We start from the raw sequence: 18,131 nt of genomic DNA, 5'->3' as shown, positions 1-18,131 counted from the left end.
AACCTGGGACCAAGACCAGGAAGTCTACCAGACAAAGCCACCTTAAAAAAAAAACCTTCCTTGTACATTGATTCTGGACTCTGGACCCACGTGAAACTATAATTCTTATTTTTATCATGGTCTTTGCCCTGCACCCCTTTCATTCCCTTACCACTCTTTTATTGTATGAATGCAAAAGGGATGGACGCTGCAAAACCCCTTCCTGTGTTTTGTGTGTGTGTGTGTGTAAAATAAACTACCCCTTTTACTTTACCTTATCTCGAGTTTGCTGAGAGGTTATTAATGAAGGATTGGATAATTCCAAAGCTAAAGGGCTGGAGAAGATAGGAAAATTGAAAACATCTTTCTGTTTATGGATGGGTAATCAGAGCTGTTCTAATCTATCCATAACAGAAATTGGGAACTCACATCTGGGATTGATCCAATTTGAATTTAACCAGAGTTCAAGTTAAGAGAAAAGCCAAATTAGAGATAAAAGAAATCAACTGGAAGCCAAAGAGGGAAAATTCAGTGGCTGAAATTATCTGTAAGTCAAATACATGTACTGCAGCAAATTCTTCTAATCTCACATTAGAGCAACATGGTAAATTATACTACAAAGATGGGTATGAGAATGGAAGTATTGATTATTGAAACTTTAGCCTTCCTAAGTCTGGGACCATTGAGATTTGCAGCCAGGAAAATACAGGTAAAAGCCCCTCCTGAGGCCAAAAAGCCTGGGATACTCCAGATGCTTTGTTAGAAGCTAGACCTCAGTCCCTATCCAGAACAGATACAAGAATCAGAACCAAAAACTGATCGGAGACCTGTATTCAAGATAATTGCCCTAGCCACAAAACAGCTATTAAAGCTGGAAAGTGGAGACTAGAGAAAGAGTTCCAGGAGAGAGAACGGGCCCAACAGCAAGAGATGCTGGAGTTAAAATTAAAAGCTCAAGAAGTGGAGAAGGAATTCAAAAAAGAGATGGAAAGGAGACAGGGAATTAGTTGTATTACGGGGAAGTAACTTGGTGAGGTCCCAAGCACTGTTCCTCAAGAAGCCAGAACAGTCCAGAGAAGCTGGGTAAACCGAACAATTTCAGCAAAACACTTCAGTGTAGCAGGAGGCTGAAAAAAGTTCAGAGACCCTGCAGGGGGTGAAAGAACCCATCAGGGATAAGATGGCTCAGGGAAAGTTACCTGGATTTAAGAAGGCTGAGATTAGGCCAGTAAAATTCAAAGGGGTCAGGAAAATGAATTTCTAAAGAGATGAAGGGAGTGAGCCAGAGACCAAATTGGCTAACACCACCTCCTTTGCTAAACTAAACAGGGAACAGGGCCATTCCCAGACAGCAAAACTGATAGTGAGGGAGCTGCCTCACAGTCCAAGAGCCACATGGCAGAGCAGTAGAAGCTAGCCAACCTCATGTGAGTTAGGGTGTCCCAGAGAACATACTCATACCCCTGTAATTATTTTCCCTTCAAGTACTTATCCAAATCCCTTTTCAAAGTTACTTTTGAATCTGCTTCCGCCACCCTTTCATGCACTGCATTTCAGATGACAACTTGCTGTGTAAAAGAAAAAGTTTCCTTATGTTGCCTCTCTTTTTTTGCCAATTACATTAAATCCATGTCCTTTGATTACCAACCCTTCTGCTGCTGGAAGCAGTTTCTTCTTCTTTACCTGATTAAACCCCTTTATTATTTTGAACACATCTCTCAAATCTCTCCTTAACTTTCATTGCTCTAAGGACTTCAGCTTCTCCAGTCTCTTAATGTACCTAAAATCCCTCAACCCTGGCACCATTCTAGTTAGTCTCTTCTGCATCCTCGCTAAAGCCTTAATATCCTTCCTAAACTGTGGCGCTCATAATTTAGCACAATACTCAGCTGAGGCCAACCAATATTTTAGAATGATTTAGCATAACTTCCCTGCATTTGTACTTTATGGCTCTATTTATTAACCAAGCCTAGGATAATGTTCTTTTAACAGCCTTCTCTACTTGTCCTACCCATTCATGTACATAAACCTCAAGTCTCTCTGCTCCTGCACCCCCTTTAAGCTATGGCATTTAGTTTATATTGCCTCTCCTCGTTCTCCTGACCAAACTATATCACTTTATGCTTCTTTGAATTAATTTTCATCTGTCATGTGTCTGCTCATTTTACCAGTCTCTCAATGCCCTCCTTAAATCTTTTACTATCTTTCTACACATGAGATTTGATTTGAATGCAAACTTTGAAATCATGCAGCGTATAGCTGAGTCCAGGGCACTAATATAGATCAACAAAAGCGGTGGTCCTAATGCTGAACCCTGGAGAACACTACTGTATACTTCCCTCCATTCTGGGAAAAAATAGCCAATTGCCACTACTCTGCTTTCTTACCCTTAGCCAATTTCATATTCACACTATCACTATCTCCGTCAGAATGGCATCTGAAATGAGAATTCGTTAAGCAGCCATTTCAATAATTCGAGAATTTTTAGCAGAACTTGTTTGTATTGGAATTAATTATGAAATGTAGTTTGCAGTTCATTTCAAGTTTTTTATAATGGTCAAAATACACTTATAGTACATGTTAGGCTATCTTAAATTTATTCAGTTATTAAATGAATTCAGTTAGCAATTAATTTGCTGCTTCACGAAGACACAAAAATTCCTGTGGAGAGATGAAAATCTTTCTTTCCATTATTTTGGGCACATTTTCAAAAGTGTCTATTTTTCAGGGCATGTGTGAGCACTGTCAAAGACATGAGTGATGAGAGCTCACTTAAACAATAGTTAGGACATAGAAGCCAAAGTACTTCAAAATATTTTTCAGATATTCTGACCTGAACCATGCTGGGGTTGGTGCCCTCATGAGCTGCATAACTAGGTAAGTAGAGAGGGTTTCAAACTGAATAGTGGGGACAAGGGATCAAATTTGGAAGGATGTGGTAAACCAAAGAGTAGAGACAAGGCAAGAGAGACAGGTATTAATATGGGAAAGGATAAACAGAATGTGACAGGAAAGAACAGAGTACAACTCTAAGAGTAAATCAGCAGATAAGGCTAGACGCTACAAAGATAATAAAAGGACAAAACTAAAGGCTCTGTGTCTAAGCACACGTAGCATTCGAAACAAAACAGATGAACTGATAGTGCAAATAGAAATAAATAAGTACGATCTGATAGCTGTTACAGAGACACGGCTACAGGATGACATAGATTGGAACCTGAATATTGAAGGGTAAGTGACATTTAGGAAGGTTAGGAAAAGGTGGTTCTGTTAATTAATGATGGTGTTAGCACATTACAGAGGGATTACCTAAATTCAGGAAACCAGGATGCAGAAGCAGTTTGGATTGAGATGAGGAATGATAAAGACAAGAAGCCACTTGTGGGTGTGGTGTACAGGCCTCCTAATTGTAACTACACAGTAGGACAGAGTACAAAAGAAGAGATAATGGGAATTTGCCAGAAAGAAACAGTAATAGCCATGGGGTATTTTAATCTACATATAGACTGGATAAATCAAATGGGCAAAGGAAGCGTAGATGAAGGGTTCATAGAATGTTTTCGAGATAGTTTCTTAGAACAGCATGTTCAGGAGCCAACCAGAGAGCAGGCTATACTAGACCTGGTATTGAGCAACAAGATAAGATTAATTGATAACCTCCTAATGAAGGCACCCCTAGGTAGCAGCAATCATAACATGATTGAATTTTACATTCATTTTGAGGGAGAAACAAGTGTGTCCAAGATTTTAAACTTCAATAAGGGCAATTATGAGGGCATGAAAGTGGAGCTAGCTAAAGTGAACTGGCAAATGAGTTGAAGGATGTGTCAATTGAAGTTCAATGGCAGGAATTTAAATGGATATTTCAGAGTACACAGAATATATACATTCCAATGAGAAAGAAAAATTGCAAGGGGAGGGTCCACCAAAAAGTTAAGGACAGTATCAAACTTAAAAGCATATAATTACGCAAAGATGGGTGGCAGGTGGAAGATTGGAAAGAGTATAAAGAACAGCAAAGAATGACAAGATTAATAAGGAGGGCAACATTAGATTGAGAGAAAGCTAGCTAGTAATATAAAGACAAATATTAAGAGTTTCTATAGATATTTAAATAAGAAAAGAGTTAACAAAGTGAGCATTGGTCCTATAGAGGGGAATTGTTAATGGAAAGTAGGAAGATGGCAGATGACTTAAACAGGTATTTTGCTTGGATCTTCATGATAGAAGACAAAAGTAACATCCCCGAAATTGCTGTAAACCAGGAAATGGAAGGGAGGGAGGAACGCAGGAAATTACAATCACCAGGGAAGTAGTATTGAGCAAATTGTTGGGGCTGTGGGCTGACAAATCCCCAGGCCCGGATGGACTTTACCCTAAGGCCTTAAAATAAGTGGCTAGTGAGATAGTTAATGCACTGGTTTTAATTTTCCAAAATTCCCTAGATTCGAGGAAGGCTCCATTAGATTGGGAAATAGCAAATATAACTCCGTTATTCAAAAAGGGAGACAGAAAGCAGGAAACTATAGGCCAGTTAGCCTAACATCTATCATTGGGAAAATGTTAGAAGCTATTATTAAAGATGTTATAGCAGGGCACTTAGGAAAAATTCAAGGCAATCAGCAGAGTCAACATGGCTTTGTAAAAAGGAAATCAAGTTTAACCAATTTATTGGAGTTCTTTGAAGGAGTCACATGTGCTGTGGATAAAGCGGAACCGTTGGATGTACTGTACTTAGATTTCCAAAAGGCATTTGATTAAGTGCCACATCAAAAGTTATTGTAGAAAATAAAAGCTCATGGTGGAGGGGGTAACATATCGGCATGGATAGAAGATTGGCTAGCTAACAGGAAGCAGAGATTGGCATAAATGGGTCTTTTTCTGGTTGATAGGATGTGACGAGTGGTGTGCCACAGGGATCAATGCTGGGGCCTCAACTTTTTACAATTTATATAAATGACTTGGATGAAGGGACCAAAGGGACCAAAAGAATGGCGGTTAAATTTGCTGATGACACAAAGATAGTTAGGAAAGTAAATTGTGAAGAGGACTAAGGAAGCTACAAAGTGATAGGTTAAGTGAGTTGGCAAAGATCTGGCAAATGGAGTATAATGTGGGCAAATGTGAAATCATTCATTTTGGCAGGAAGAATAAAAAAGAAGCTTATTATCTAAATGGTGAGAGATTGCAGAGCCCTAAGACAAAGATGAGGAAAAATTTTTTCTGAGGGTTGAGAGTCTTTGGAACTCTCTTCCTCAAAAGGCGGCGGAAGCAAAGTCTTTGAATATTTTTGAGGCAAAGCTAGATAGATTCTTGATTAACAAGGGGGTGAAAGGTTATCGGGGTGGGCAGGAATGTGGGGTTGAGGTTACACTCCGATCAGCCATGATCTTATTGAATGGCGGAGCAAGCTTGAGGCACCAAGTGGCCCACTCCTGCTCCTAATTCGTACGCTCGTATTAACTTTTTGACCATGCAAAAAAGGAGTCACGTACAAGGTATGTTCAGTGAAAGCTGGCATGAGAACTAAATCACAATTGGGAAATCTAGTTGGGTTGCTCATGATAATTTCCAGCTGCAAAGTTGATTTTGGAGCTTTGTACATGTTAGAGGTCATGAAAATAACCACACTGACAATTGATTTATAACAAACTTTTTGCCTTCTATCTCTCATTCCCTTTTCCACCATCACCCCAACCATCCTCAAAAAACACTATTGTTTTCCAAATTAAGCAGATTTTGACTTGGCAATGCCTGAATATGCATGAATAATTGCTTATTTACTTATCCAGATTGCTATTGTACGTGCATTACATTAGGCTAATTCTGCAGGAAGGGCCACATTTCCTGAATTTCATTGACCCGCTGTGTATCCAAGGATGTTTGTTTCTCTTTGTTCTAAAGCCGAGGCGAGTAATATTTGCGTACCTACATGTGTGTTTAATGTTGGTAATGACAAAGAATTTTGAACAATTGAATGTTAGGGTAGTTTAGTGACTGGTACAAGTTTGGTAAAGATTGCAACAATAGCTATTTGGTAATTAATATCCTTTGCGTGTGCTCTGGACAAATCGCAAATGCCAATTTCAGACTTAATATTTGGATGAGTGTAGAGATGCCTGGAATATTTTCTGTTAACCAGGAAGCATTCTGATTCCATTGCACTGTTGCTGAACATTCTAGGCTTTTATTTATTAAAAAGTTGTGTTATAACTGATTCTGCATTGCATATGCTTTCATGAAACTATCCTCTATACCAGGAGTGCCCAGTTAACTCAAAACAAAAATAAAAATACCTGGAAAAACTCAGCAGGTCTGGCAGCATCTGCGGAGAGGAACACAGTTAACGTTTCGACTCGAAACGTTAACCGTTTTCCTCTGTTGAAGAGTCATACGGACTCGAAACGTTAACTGTATTCCTCTCCGCAGATGCTGCCAGACCTGCTGAGTTTTTCCAGGTATGTTTATTTTTGTTTTGGATTTCCAGCATCCACAGTTTTTTGCTTTTATCTTTTTGTCCAGTTAACTCCTTGTGGTTCCTGAGGGTGAATGCACTGGAGTACAGAGCCAAGTATTGTTTTAAAAAAAAAATTGTACTGCTATCATCATGGATATATTGTAGAAAAGAAAGATCGTATTCCAGCCCATTAAATACAGGGTTTGCAACTAGGGTAAAATCAAAAAATGCTGTAAATACTCAGCAGGTCAAGCGGAATCAGTGGATAGAGAAAAACAGAGTTAACAGGCCAATTTTTTACAGGCAAAGGCATGCAGGTTTAAGTGCAGGTAGGGAGTTTAATGCCATGAAATTGATGTTCTGTCAGGATCCTGACATCATTCCATCTTCATTTTGGTTTCGCCGGGGTGGGATTGAAGATGTCGGGAAAGTAATTGAGGCACTGAATAACTGTTTTAAACCTCAATTCTGGGCACCTATTTCCTGGCCTGTTGGCAACTCGCCAGGATTACCGATGCAAGTGCATGGTGTGAGGAGCTTCTTCAGTGAAACTACCAAGCTGGGAAGGATTTGCTTAGTGAAACTGAAGAACTCCAGCAAAGTATGTGAAAGGCTGCTGTTCAAAGGACATCTTCTCTGAGAGTACTATTACCGCTTGACAGGTGATTGTCAACTCCTTGGAAGGTACTTCGTTTGTCTTCACTTCACTTTCAGCTGCACTTCCTTGCTGTCCGCCTTCACCAAGGCCTGGGAGCAGATTATGTAGCTCCACTTGTGCCTCTGGCAAGGGGCAAGAGCAGAAGCCAGAACACCACCAGCAGCAGCACTTTCTCCAGCTGCCTCCTCCTCAGCCATGTGCCCCTCCACAGGCCAGAGGGGATGGACACTGAGATCCAGCTGGTAGGAAATGAAACCCAAGGTTGCATCACATCTCGGAACATTTATTTGTGAGCAACAGTGCCTCGGGAGGCTCAGGCTCTCATGGTAGGTGATTGCTGACATCCGCAGTCTCCTGGAGCACATTTCCAATGGCTGTTAAGTTACTTATTAATGAAGGTCCCTCAGGTCTCTACCCTTAACCAAGTTATTTGCTGTCTTCTGCAAGGAGTGAAAACAGAGATGTGTGTGTTTGAAATGGCTTGTGTGGGAGAGGAGGGAAGGGCAATATTATGGAGGGTGTCTGTGAGGCATGGGTGTGAATGGGCAATAAGATGGGTGTGAGTGTTAGCTGCTCAAATAATGATGCGAGGTGCCTGCAGAGAAAGAAATGAGTGGAACTGCAAGGTGTGTTGTCCTAAGGCGTGCTCTGCAGGAGAATGCTTGGAAAGTCAGAGTCTGGGGCTTAGCACCTGAAATTGTATGTCATTCACCGATCATGTCCACTTAAGGTCCTGAATCCTCTCGGTGCATTGTCTTCAAGTTGGAAGGACCACATTTCTGTTGTTGACTATCTTGGTCACCTCCATCCATGCCTGCTTGGCTGGAAAGGCTCTCCTCTTCCTCCTATCCTTAGGAGACCTCACCTCACTGCAGCTACTCAGACCCCAAAGCAGGTAAGAGAACTGACCAGCACCCTTACCAGGTCTCCTCTCCATTCCTGTGGTTCATGCAACCTTAAAAATCCAAGCCCTTGTAACCCACGCTGTGGTCCCTTTAGTTAGAAATCTTTGCTTTGACAGAATGGTCATGTCACCCCATCCACCCTCCCTAATTGGTTGAGTAACCCAGAGGCCAGATGCTGAAGGCCAAGACTCTGGGAAGGAGCTTTGGCAAAGCCTGCTCCTTCACAATTCAGGTTCCCAACCTGTAAACGGACTCAGTGTTCTGGCAGCAACTAGTTTGATAAAATTGTCCTGCAACTTTCCAGGTCAAACTTTCATCAGAATTGGAAAAAGTTAGAGAAGTAATGACTTCTAACCTGGTACAGATGTTGACTTAGCTATCAAAATATGATCAGACAAAGCCAACGTGGTTTTATGAAAGGGAATTTATATTTGCCAATTTATTAGTGTTTTCTGAGGATATAGCTAGAATCATAGAATAGTTACAGCACAGAAGGAGGCCATTCAGCCCATCGTGTCCATGCCAGCTGCCTGCAAGAGCAATCCACCTAGTCCTACTCCCTGCCTTTTCCCTGTAGCTGTGCAAATTTTAACTCTTCAGATAATCATTCAGTTCTCTTTTGAAAGCCATGATTGAATCTGCCTCCACCACACTCTCAGGCAGTGCCTTCAAGATCCTAACCACTCACTGCATTAAAATGTTTTTCCTCATATTGCCGTTGCTTCTTTTGCCAATCACCTTAAATCAGTGCCCTCTGGTCCTCAATCCTTCATGGGTAGGGAGGATAAAGGGGAACCAGTAGATGTAGCATATTTAAATTTCTAGAAGACATTCGATAAGGCACCACAAGATTAGGGCCCATGGAGTTGGGAGTAATATATTAATATGGTAAAGGATTAGTTAACATTTAGAAAACAGTAGGGAAAAATGGCATTTTCAACTTGGTAGGCTGTAACCAGGATAGTGCTGCAAGGATCAGTGCTGAGGCATCAGCTGTTTATAAACCACATTAATAACTTTAACAAAGAGACAGAGAGTAATGTATCTATGTTTGCCGATGATACAAAACTGGTGGGAATGTAAGCTGTGAGGAGGACATGAAGCGGCTGCAAAGAGATATAGACATGTTAAGTGAGTGGGCAACAAGACAGCAGATGGAGTATAATTTAAGGAAGTATGAGGTTATTCACTTTGAATCTAAGAATAGAAAAGCAAAATATTTTTTAATAGGTGTGAAACAGGTACAACAAGCAACTAAGAAGGTGAATGGCATGTTGGCCTTTATTGCAAGGGGATTGGGTACAAAAATAAAGAAGTCTTGCTACAATTGTGCAGGGCTTTGGTGAGACCACACCTGGATTAGTGTGCGCAGTTTTGACCTCCATATTTGAGGAAGGATAGATTTGCATTGGAGGCAATACAGCAAAAATTCACTGCATTGCTTCCTGGGATGAGAGGGTTGTCCTGCGATGACAGGGTTGTCCTATGATGAGAGGCTGAATAAATTCTGAGTATATTCTCTGGAGCCTAGAGGAATGAGAAGTAATCTCATTGAAACATACAAGATTCTGAAGGGAAAAGCAGAATATTGCAGATGCTGGAAATCTGAAATAAGAACAAAATGCTGAAAATACCCAGCTGGTCTGGCTGCATCTGTGGAGAGAGAAACATTCTGGTTGATGATTTTTCATCAGAACTATGAAAGGCCATCGACCCGAAACGTTAACTCTGTTTTTCTCTTCACAGATGCTGCCAGTCCTGCCGAGTACTTGCAAGGTGCTTGGCAGGGTAGATATTGAGAAATTGTTTCCCTTGACTAGGGAATCTAGGGCATAGCCTGACGATAAGGGGCCGATCATTTAATAGTCATGAGAAGAAATTTCTTCACTCAGAGTGTTGTGAATCTTTGGAATTCTCTACCCCACAGGGTTATGGATGCTCCATTTTTGAATATATTTGAGATAGACAGATATTTGGTGACTCAAGGAATCAAGGGATATAGACAGTGGCAGGAAAGTGGAGTTGAAACCGAAGGTTAGCCATGGCGGCATTGAATGGTGGAGCATGCTTGATGGGCCTTATGGCCTACTCCTGTTCCTATTTCTTATGTTCTTATATTCAATCTCTCCTCCTGCCTTCCACCCTATCACAGACCTTCCCTTTTGTTCTTCCTCCCCTCTTCACAGCCTCAGTACTTGCTTAAAACTTGTTATATCTTTAACTTTCTTCAGTTCAGATGAAAAGTCATCTACCTGAAACATTAACTCTGCTTTTCTCTCTGCACAAGTGCTGCCTGACCTGCTCAGTATTTTCAGTTTTTATTACAGGTTTCCAGAATCTGCAGTATTCTACTTTGCAAAGCATAATTTGCAATTACTAATACCAATGTGACGACGAAACTGCTATTCTATTTTGTATTGTTTACACTAAATGCTTAGTTACCTCCCTTTCCCTTCTCTTCATCTCTTGCGCGCATGTACACACGCATGCCTGCATACATTCGTGTGCCTGCACACACATGGCTACATACACGCTCATCTATACACGCCTATCTGTTTGATACTGGAAAGCCCAAGTACAATGTTTTTATGCTGTGATAAAGCTTTTAGTATTTTGTTTGTCTGCATGTTGTACAATAGTGCATTCATCAGCATTTTAGTTGTGTGAAGAATTTACCTTGTTTCAGTTGAGTAGAAAAAATATACCATTAGCTATCTAACATCAGAACAACATAGTCAAGAATAGGAAGTCGGGCTTTATGTAAGTCATTAATTTGCTCTCAAGGTTAATTGTGTTAGATCGCTCTTATGAAAAATGGGAATGAGGCAATAATAATTAAAAATAAAGCGAACTTTTTAAAAGTAACTGCAGCCAGTTTTTGAGAACTTGGATCTCAAATTTTAGATTGAAATAAAAGTTTCATAATGCATGTTTCAAGCACAAGTTAAACAGGAGCATAAGCTTTGTTATGCAAGATTAAATGAAATTGCTTCACATTAGAACATAAAAGCAGCTGTGTTAAACGTAGCTTTTTGCATTCATAGTTCAATGTCATTTATGCTTCTAGTATTAGTCTGACGATCCTAGCATTGAGAATCTCAATACATTTTTGCATCCTATGATGTGGTATGTAATTGTAAATTTTAGTTTAAGATTTTTAAAAAATAATAAGGCATTTGCTGGCAGCTTTTACACAACACAGCCTGCCAGTCACAACACAGTTTGTCTTAGGTCAGTAAAAGTAATTATAAAATGCACTCTCAGGTTACATTTTTCTTTTGCCCTTTTATTTTATCTGTATAGAACTTCAGACAGGGAGAAGATGGGAGAAAAAATAAGGGATCTATGAATATATTAGGTTAACCAAATAACTACCACATCTTCTGCCAGTGGTATTGATGCAGTAACTGAAATCCTCAATGTGGTAACTCTAAACTATAAGCTATTTCCGTCAAGAGGAAGCTTCCTTTCAGTGTTGCTTGAAGATAACACTAGGAGACTGCCTATTATCAATACAAGTGCTCGTGCAGTTTCCTTTTTCCTGAGTTGAGTTCTTCATAGATGTGTTCTGTGTGTAAACCCATGGGAAAACATTCTTAGTAATATGCAAGATAAATAAGACCCACCTATATCATCTAGTCCCTCCAGAGATTGCTAAGTAACTAAAAATACATATCATTTGATTGAAAGTTTCTTAACTGGCAGCAGGGAGTTTTTAGGGTTAACAGATTTGACTCATAATGACAACTGTTCATGTTCCCCATCACACTTAATAACTGACTAGTTCTAAAGTTAAAACTCTTCTGTTTAGTGCATGCAGTTTGGATAAATATTGAGCATATCTATACTTAATGTCAATGATTTCAAAATGACCCCGATATGATCTGATGCAGGTAGATGCCTTTTACATGTCGGAGAAATAATATCCATTGAATAGGTAGTCCATTTTTGCACCACATTGTTAATGTGTTTCTTTAAAAAAACAAATGTAAGATATAAAGAACAAGGTAGAGTTTGAATGTTGGGTCTCATATATTATGCAGTTTTCTCTTGCAGAGTCTCTTGCACAATTAACCAGCTAGTTACCTGACAGTTATTTATATTCATGAAGATAAGCTCAGTGCAAAGAGCATTCAATCGATGCCAGGTTTTGGTCACTTGCAGCTGTGGTTGAGGGAAATTTATTTAACATTCTAGAACTATCTGGCCATTCTAATAAAATTCCATTTTGTAACTGCAAGTACACAGCATCGTCCCAATTCACAAGATCAACTTTAACAATGATACACTGATCATCTCATTCCATAGAGGTAAAATAAAATAATATTACACACTGTGGGTCCTGTGTAGTTATGGATGTAAATTTTTTCACAAATGTTGATTCAGTGTATTTAGCTGGTGTTTCCCAAGGTGAGTGCAAGGCAGAAAGCTTCGGCTTTATGTCTTTCTTTATATTCTGCTTTGAGATCAAAATTGTTCACCATCTCCAGGTATGTGATAGGGCATTACAGTTATGTAAGTGAATTGCAGAAACCCAATTTCTCTTTAGCCCAGCATTATTGTGCTGCAGTTAGTTCTTAAATTAACTTTCGGCTATTTCCATTCCATTCAGGCAGAATATAATAGATTTTCATTTTCAGACGTACTATAAAGTACCTAGATTGAAAAGATCAATTATTTATTTATTCCTTGGGCCTAAGCTGAAGATCATTTGATGCATTTATTTGTTGCTTAGCAGCAATGTTTGAATTAGTGTTAGAATAATGGTCCTTGTGCAATCCATAAATAATCTGACCATACCATTCAGCTCTTAGCTTGAAAACCAGAAAAGAGACTGCTGTGCAGTAGTTAAAAGGGAAGGTTGCCTTTTAATGTGACTAGGACATTGATCAGCTTTGCATTAAATATTTGAGGAAACCAATTTTTGTAAAAATGCTGCAATGCACACATGCAGTGCAGTTCTGTCACTAAGGACTGTAATTGCTATGTTTGAGCAGTGCTCCACTGTATTTGACGTGAATTTCTATTTCAATGGCACCACCCACCCTGTATCCATTATTCTTTTCAATTCTAAAGACTGATCAGTCACAATGCAGTGATCAGCTGTAGCCATGGAAGTTAATTTATAATCACAAGCTAATTCCCATTGAGATGGAAAGGGGCACCTATTGCATTCCTCTTCTGCAGTAAACTTGCTTTCTCTAATTTTGAATACCCTTAGCCAATTTATAAGGATCCTAGTTTTATTAAAACCTGACTAAAAATGCCAAATTTCAAAATCAATGTTTTTGATAATAGCAAGCTCCAGAAATCATGGGGAAAAGTGCTCTTTGGCTTTAAATTTGAAAACCAACTCCCACCTGCACGATTGTGACAAGAAAGTAAGACCAAGGGATTCATTGTGTTCATATTTGCTTTTCTGTATTAATTATGTATTTACTGCCTGTGGTCACTGACTTAGCTGTGCCAGATTCAGTATAAATCTGTCAAATCGTAGAGATGCCATGTCAATCGAAAACTGAAAAGATTTTAGAGGGATTATTCTAATTTTATCATTGAGGATATGAGAAGTGAAAAAGCTTTGATACAAAAGAGGTAATAAATATAACCACTCTAATCATTGGAAACATTGAATATGTAGTTGAACATTTGAATTATGAATATGTTCCACATATAGCTACCAAGAAAAGATGGGAGTGATCCCAGTGTCCTTTGTTAATATAATGACTGGCTGAAAGGCAAGTATGAAGCTGAAAAAGATGCCAGTCCTGAATTGCTATTTGCAGTCAGGAGTTGGCCTAAATTAATGGTGATCTTTTCTTAAAGGGGGCTTCTGTAATAAATTGTTTGAGACTTAATTTGAAATTTCCAGCTTTCCATGAATTGATGAAATGCCTCTGTTCTCTAGGAATGCAACAATTTCTATATTTAACATTGAAACTCACCAAGGCTCTTTAGGCAGCACCTTCTTAACCCATGACCTCTACCATCTAGAAGGACAAGGGCAGGAGATACATGCGAACACCACCACCACCTGGAAGATCCTCTCCAAGCCACTCACCATCCTGACTTGGAAATATATCGCCGTTCCTTCACTGCCTCCCTAACAGCACTGTGGGTGTACCTACACCATAGGGACTGCAGCGAGAAGGCAGCTCACCACCACCTTCTCAAGGGCAATTATGGATGGACAATAAATGTTGGCTTAGCCAGCGACACCCACATCCCATAAATTAATTTTTAAAAATTCAGTGACAATGTGTGACCTAGAAGTTGAGTCTTGTAATGCTGTCCATTGCATTTCTAATCCAGAATCTGCTTCCCTATTTTTTGAGTAATCTTTGAAGACGTATGATGATTTATCTGGTGTTTTATCTAAATATGCATGGGAGCTAAAAAATAATTTACAATTTGATGTTGATTGGAAATTAATATGAATCTGCTTTTATATTGCTAGCCAGATCTTTCCGAACAGCCAATCTCCCACACTTAGTAGTTGATCCCTATGCAAACCAGTTGGAAACTGGATGCAACTGTGTAATATCTGCACAGTCAGGCTGATTGTTTAACCAGTGTATAGTGCAGAGCACTGACTGTTGTTGTTACGTTAGCCAGATATGATCTTTACAGGCTGATATCATGGTGTAACTTGCATTATATAACACTTGAAAATAAAAACACATTTCAAAGAACTTCACAGACTCCACACTACAAAAGGTTAGCAAAGTAATCAGAACAATGCATTTACTGGATCTGGATAGATTGGTGGCAGTTGGGAAGACCTAATAAAAACAGGTTGCCCTAAACTTAATAAATCCAGTAAATTTAGTTCGGGGTTACTGCGTGTCAGGAGACAGGAGCATAACACCAAAATTAAGTGATCCACCTTTACAAAACCAAAGGCAATTGGTTGCTGAAGCAATTATCATGCTGCTTACTATTTAGCAATCTTTCACAATTTTTTTTCAGCAAAGGACTAATCGAAAAAAAATTGAAGCTCCACATATCCATATTAATCATAAGGTGGTGCATTGTTTGCATACCGAGATTTCTAAGTGTCACTATGATTCCTGGTGTGGGAATTATGAAAAGACTGGAATATGAGAATGAATATATATATAATACAGGAAGTATTCAGTACTGTTTGAACTGACACCAGGGGCTGAATTTTCGCCAGGAAGGTGGGAAACAGGAGCCAGTTCTGTTTGTTGGCCAGAAACCCACCTCCAGTGGGATCTGAGTAAAATTCAGATTTTCACAGGAATGAGCCCATAATTGATATGGAGAAGGGTTTCCTGCCTGCTTAGAGCCAGTTGGGGTGGGAATGAGGCAGGTCAGATCAAGTGTGGAACTCACTTAGAAATCCCACAGCAGCCATCGCTAAGGCTGCTGACCAGAGGCAGATTATCCCAAAGCCTTTCACTTCAGTGGAGGGAAGCGAGATGTCACAGAGAACCTGGAGGTACTAAATTTTTAGCTTTAAGAACGAATACTCCTTTGAAATGCTGAACAGTTAATAAACCGGTATTTTATTTGTTTACATTTGACAGATGAGCGTGAAGCTGTTCAAAAGAAGACTTTCACAAAATGGGTAAACTCACACTTGGCACGAGTATCTTGCAGAATCACAGATTTGTACACAGACCTACGCGATGGCCGGATGCTGATCAAACTACTCGAGGTGTTGTCTGGAGAAAGACTTGTAAGTATGACAGAAAGATGTATGAGCAGTAATATTCCCTGGATCAAAATACTATCAATTAATTTTTTCCCTACACAAACATGTGACTATGGAAGGCTTTGTTTAGGTAGCAGTTCTTGATATACTTACTAAATTAAACAAAAATGTACAGGAATTGCAGCTTCAGTTGTAATCTTTTGAGAACTGAAGCTTGTCTTTAATCTCTTTGTGCTGAAAGCAATATAATTAGTTATTAAAGATTATTATAACAGTAAAAACATATAATAGTCCTTTGTGTCTAATTTGATTTTTTAATTAATCTTTCTTAGCTATGTAGATATGGGGTTAGTTAGCTCAGGTGGCTTGGTGGCTAGAGTGTGGTGCAGAATAATGCCAACAGCGTGGATTTAATCCCCATACTGGCTGGGGTAGTTATTGGGGCCTGCCTCCTTGCTTTGCCCTTTCATGATATCATGGCATGATCCCTGATTAGCAACCCTTGGATAATGAGGATGCTACATGCAGAAATTAGCAGAGGGCCAACGAAATCGATGCCTACCCAAAATTTGGCCCTCCTATGGAGTTGTCCCCCTACCTCTAACCCCTCCTTTACTGACCTCTCTTAACAAGAACATGCCTCCAATGCCACCTTTAAGCCCCTAAAGCTTCTCTAACATACCTTTTAAGATGTTTCCTGGCCTTCTGGCCCACCCGCCCCAGTGAAAATCCTGAAAGATCTGACCTTAGGTTTTCTGATAAGGACAGGCTTCCTGCTCCGTACCCTTTGCCCTGCCCTGCAAAATGGCACCTGCAAAAATGGAAGTGGGACTTCTGCTAGCACCACTCAGCAGCCAATTCTTGGACACCTCACCTCCATTTAGTCCCATTTCAGACTGAAAAATCCAACCTTTAGGCTTTCATTGTCTAGGTGCCAAATACTACAGATATTTCAACCATTGTAAAATAAAGATAGTGTATACAAATAGATTTGGTTCTTAAGGAACAAATACTTTTCCTCGACATTGCACAACAGTTAGAGTGGAGGCGAAAATCTCTGATTTATGAGGGAGCTGTTTTGACATCCTGAAGCCAATACAGTTAAACACTCCTTTATTTGAATATACGCAGGAATGTAAGTTAAAGGTTAGACTGATCATTAATCACCTGTGTAACCAGGAAGCTATGGTTTCTATAATGATATTCCCACAGTTAGGATTTTAAAATGGATATTAGCTTCTTAGGGTACAGACTAATACAGCCTTAAGAAAAACATTCTTGTGTTTCCTTTCCCCAATATACCTTGGGGATTTCGGATGAAGTTAGTGTGTGGCCCTGAAAGTGTGCATTATTATTACTTACACTCAGTCACATTGTAAAGTGTAAAATGAGTAGTTTTCACTGGGTTAAATTATTAAGGAGTACAAGCTTACTGATTAAATATCATGGGCTTATTTCCTCGTATGACCACAAGTGCCTTTTATCAAATGATCATATCATGTGCTGCACACATGGAATTAAAAAAAAAAATCTGTGGAATTTTGTTTTTCTGCACAAAGTGCTGTGGGGTCCTTAACAGCCACCTGAATGTCTGGAACAAGCAGACCATTTCACCAAACAATGCCAGAATACAAAACTCCCTCAGTTACTGTGTTGGAGTATCAACAAAGTTTATGCATATGAGCTCGAGTGTCGAATTCGAACAACCATTGACCATAACTGAAAAGTTACTATCAACTGAGATGATTTGAAATGGCTGGTGTTAAGTCCTGCTTTGAAAAGGAGGAAGATTAGCATTTAATCAATTGCTGTTCAGTAACAATATCCCATATATGCCAAATGTGTGATGATTGAACTGCTTTTATTCTGTGTTTAATGGAGTGCTGGTGATTGAGTTCCTGACACACGGGTTTCACGCAGCCAGGAGCAATGTCTGTGGATTCACCCAACTACATATTGGTGCGACTGAAGTCATTGTCTTTGGTACCTGCCACAAACGTCATGTTCAACCATCGACTCCATCTCTGTCCATGGCTTAACCAGACTATTTGCTATTTTAGTGTTCCTGTTTGACCCACAGCTGAACTTTCAACTTAATATCCTGTTGATCACCAAGGCTGTCCACATTCAACTCCATAATGTCATTCATTTTTGCCGCTGCCTCAACTCATCTCCTGCTGAAACTCTCATCCATGCCTTTGTTACCTCTAGACTCAACTATACCAATGTTCTCCTGACTGGTTACTTGCACCCTCCATAAACTTTAACTATCCAAAACTCGGCAATGGGACTCATACCTTGCCCCATTTACTCATCATCCCTGTGCTCACTGACCTACATTAGCTCCCAGTCTGGCAACGACTTGATTTTAAAATTCTCACTCTTGTTTTCAAATCTCTCCGTGGCCTCCTTTCTCCCTCTCACTGTGACCTCCTCCATCCCTACCAGCCTCCA

General features: G+C 39.7%; 1 protein-coding gene across 4 annotated transcripts in view; it reads left to right on the top strand.

Moving 5' to 3' along the window:
* The window catches only part of sptbn1 (spectrin, beta, non-erythrocytic 1), a 278,283-nt gene that overhangs the window by 185,879 nt on the left and 74,273 nt on the right, over positions 1 to 18,131 (top strand). For all 4 annotated transcript variants that reach the window (XM_078556981.1, XM_078556983.1, XM_078556982.1 and 1 more), the window contains one exon: positions 15,550 to 15,701. In XM_078556981.1, the coding sequence (XP_078413107.1) occupies positions 15,550 to 15,701 (152 nt within the window). The remainder of the gene's footprint in view (positions 1 to 15,549; positions 15,702 to 18,131) is intronic.

Source organism: Cetorhinus maximus, chromosome 14 (assembly GCF_964194155.1).
Source record: "Cetorhinus maximus chromosome 14, sCetMax3.hap1.1, whole genome shotgun sequence".
NCBI lineage: Eukaryota > Metazoa > Chordata > Chondrichthyes > Lamniformes > Cetorhinidae > Cetorhinus > Cetorhinus maximus.
This window is presented reverse-complemented; position numbering and strand designations above follow the sequence as displayed.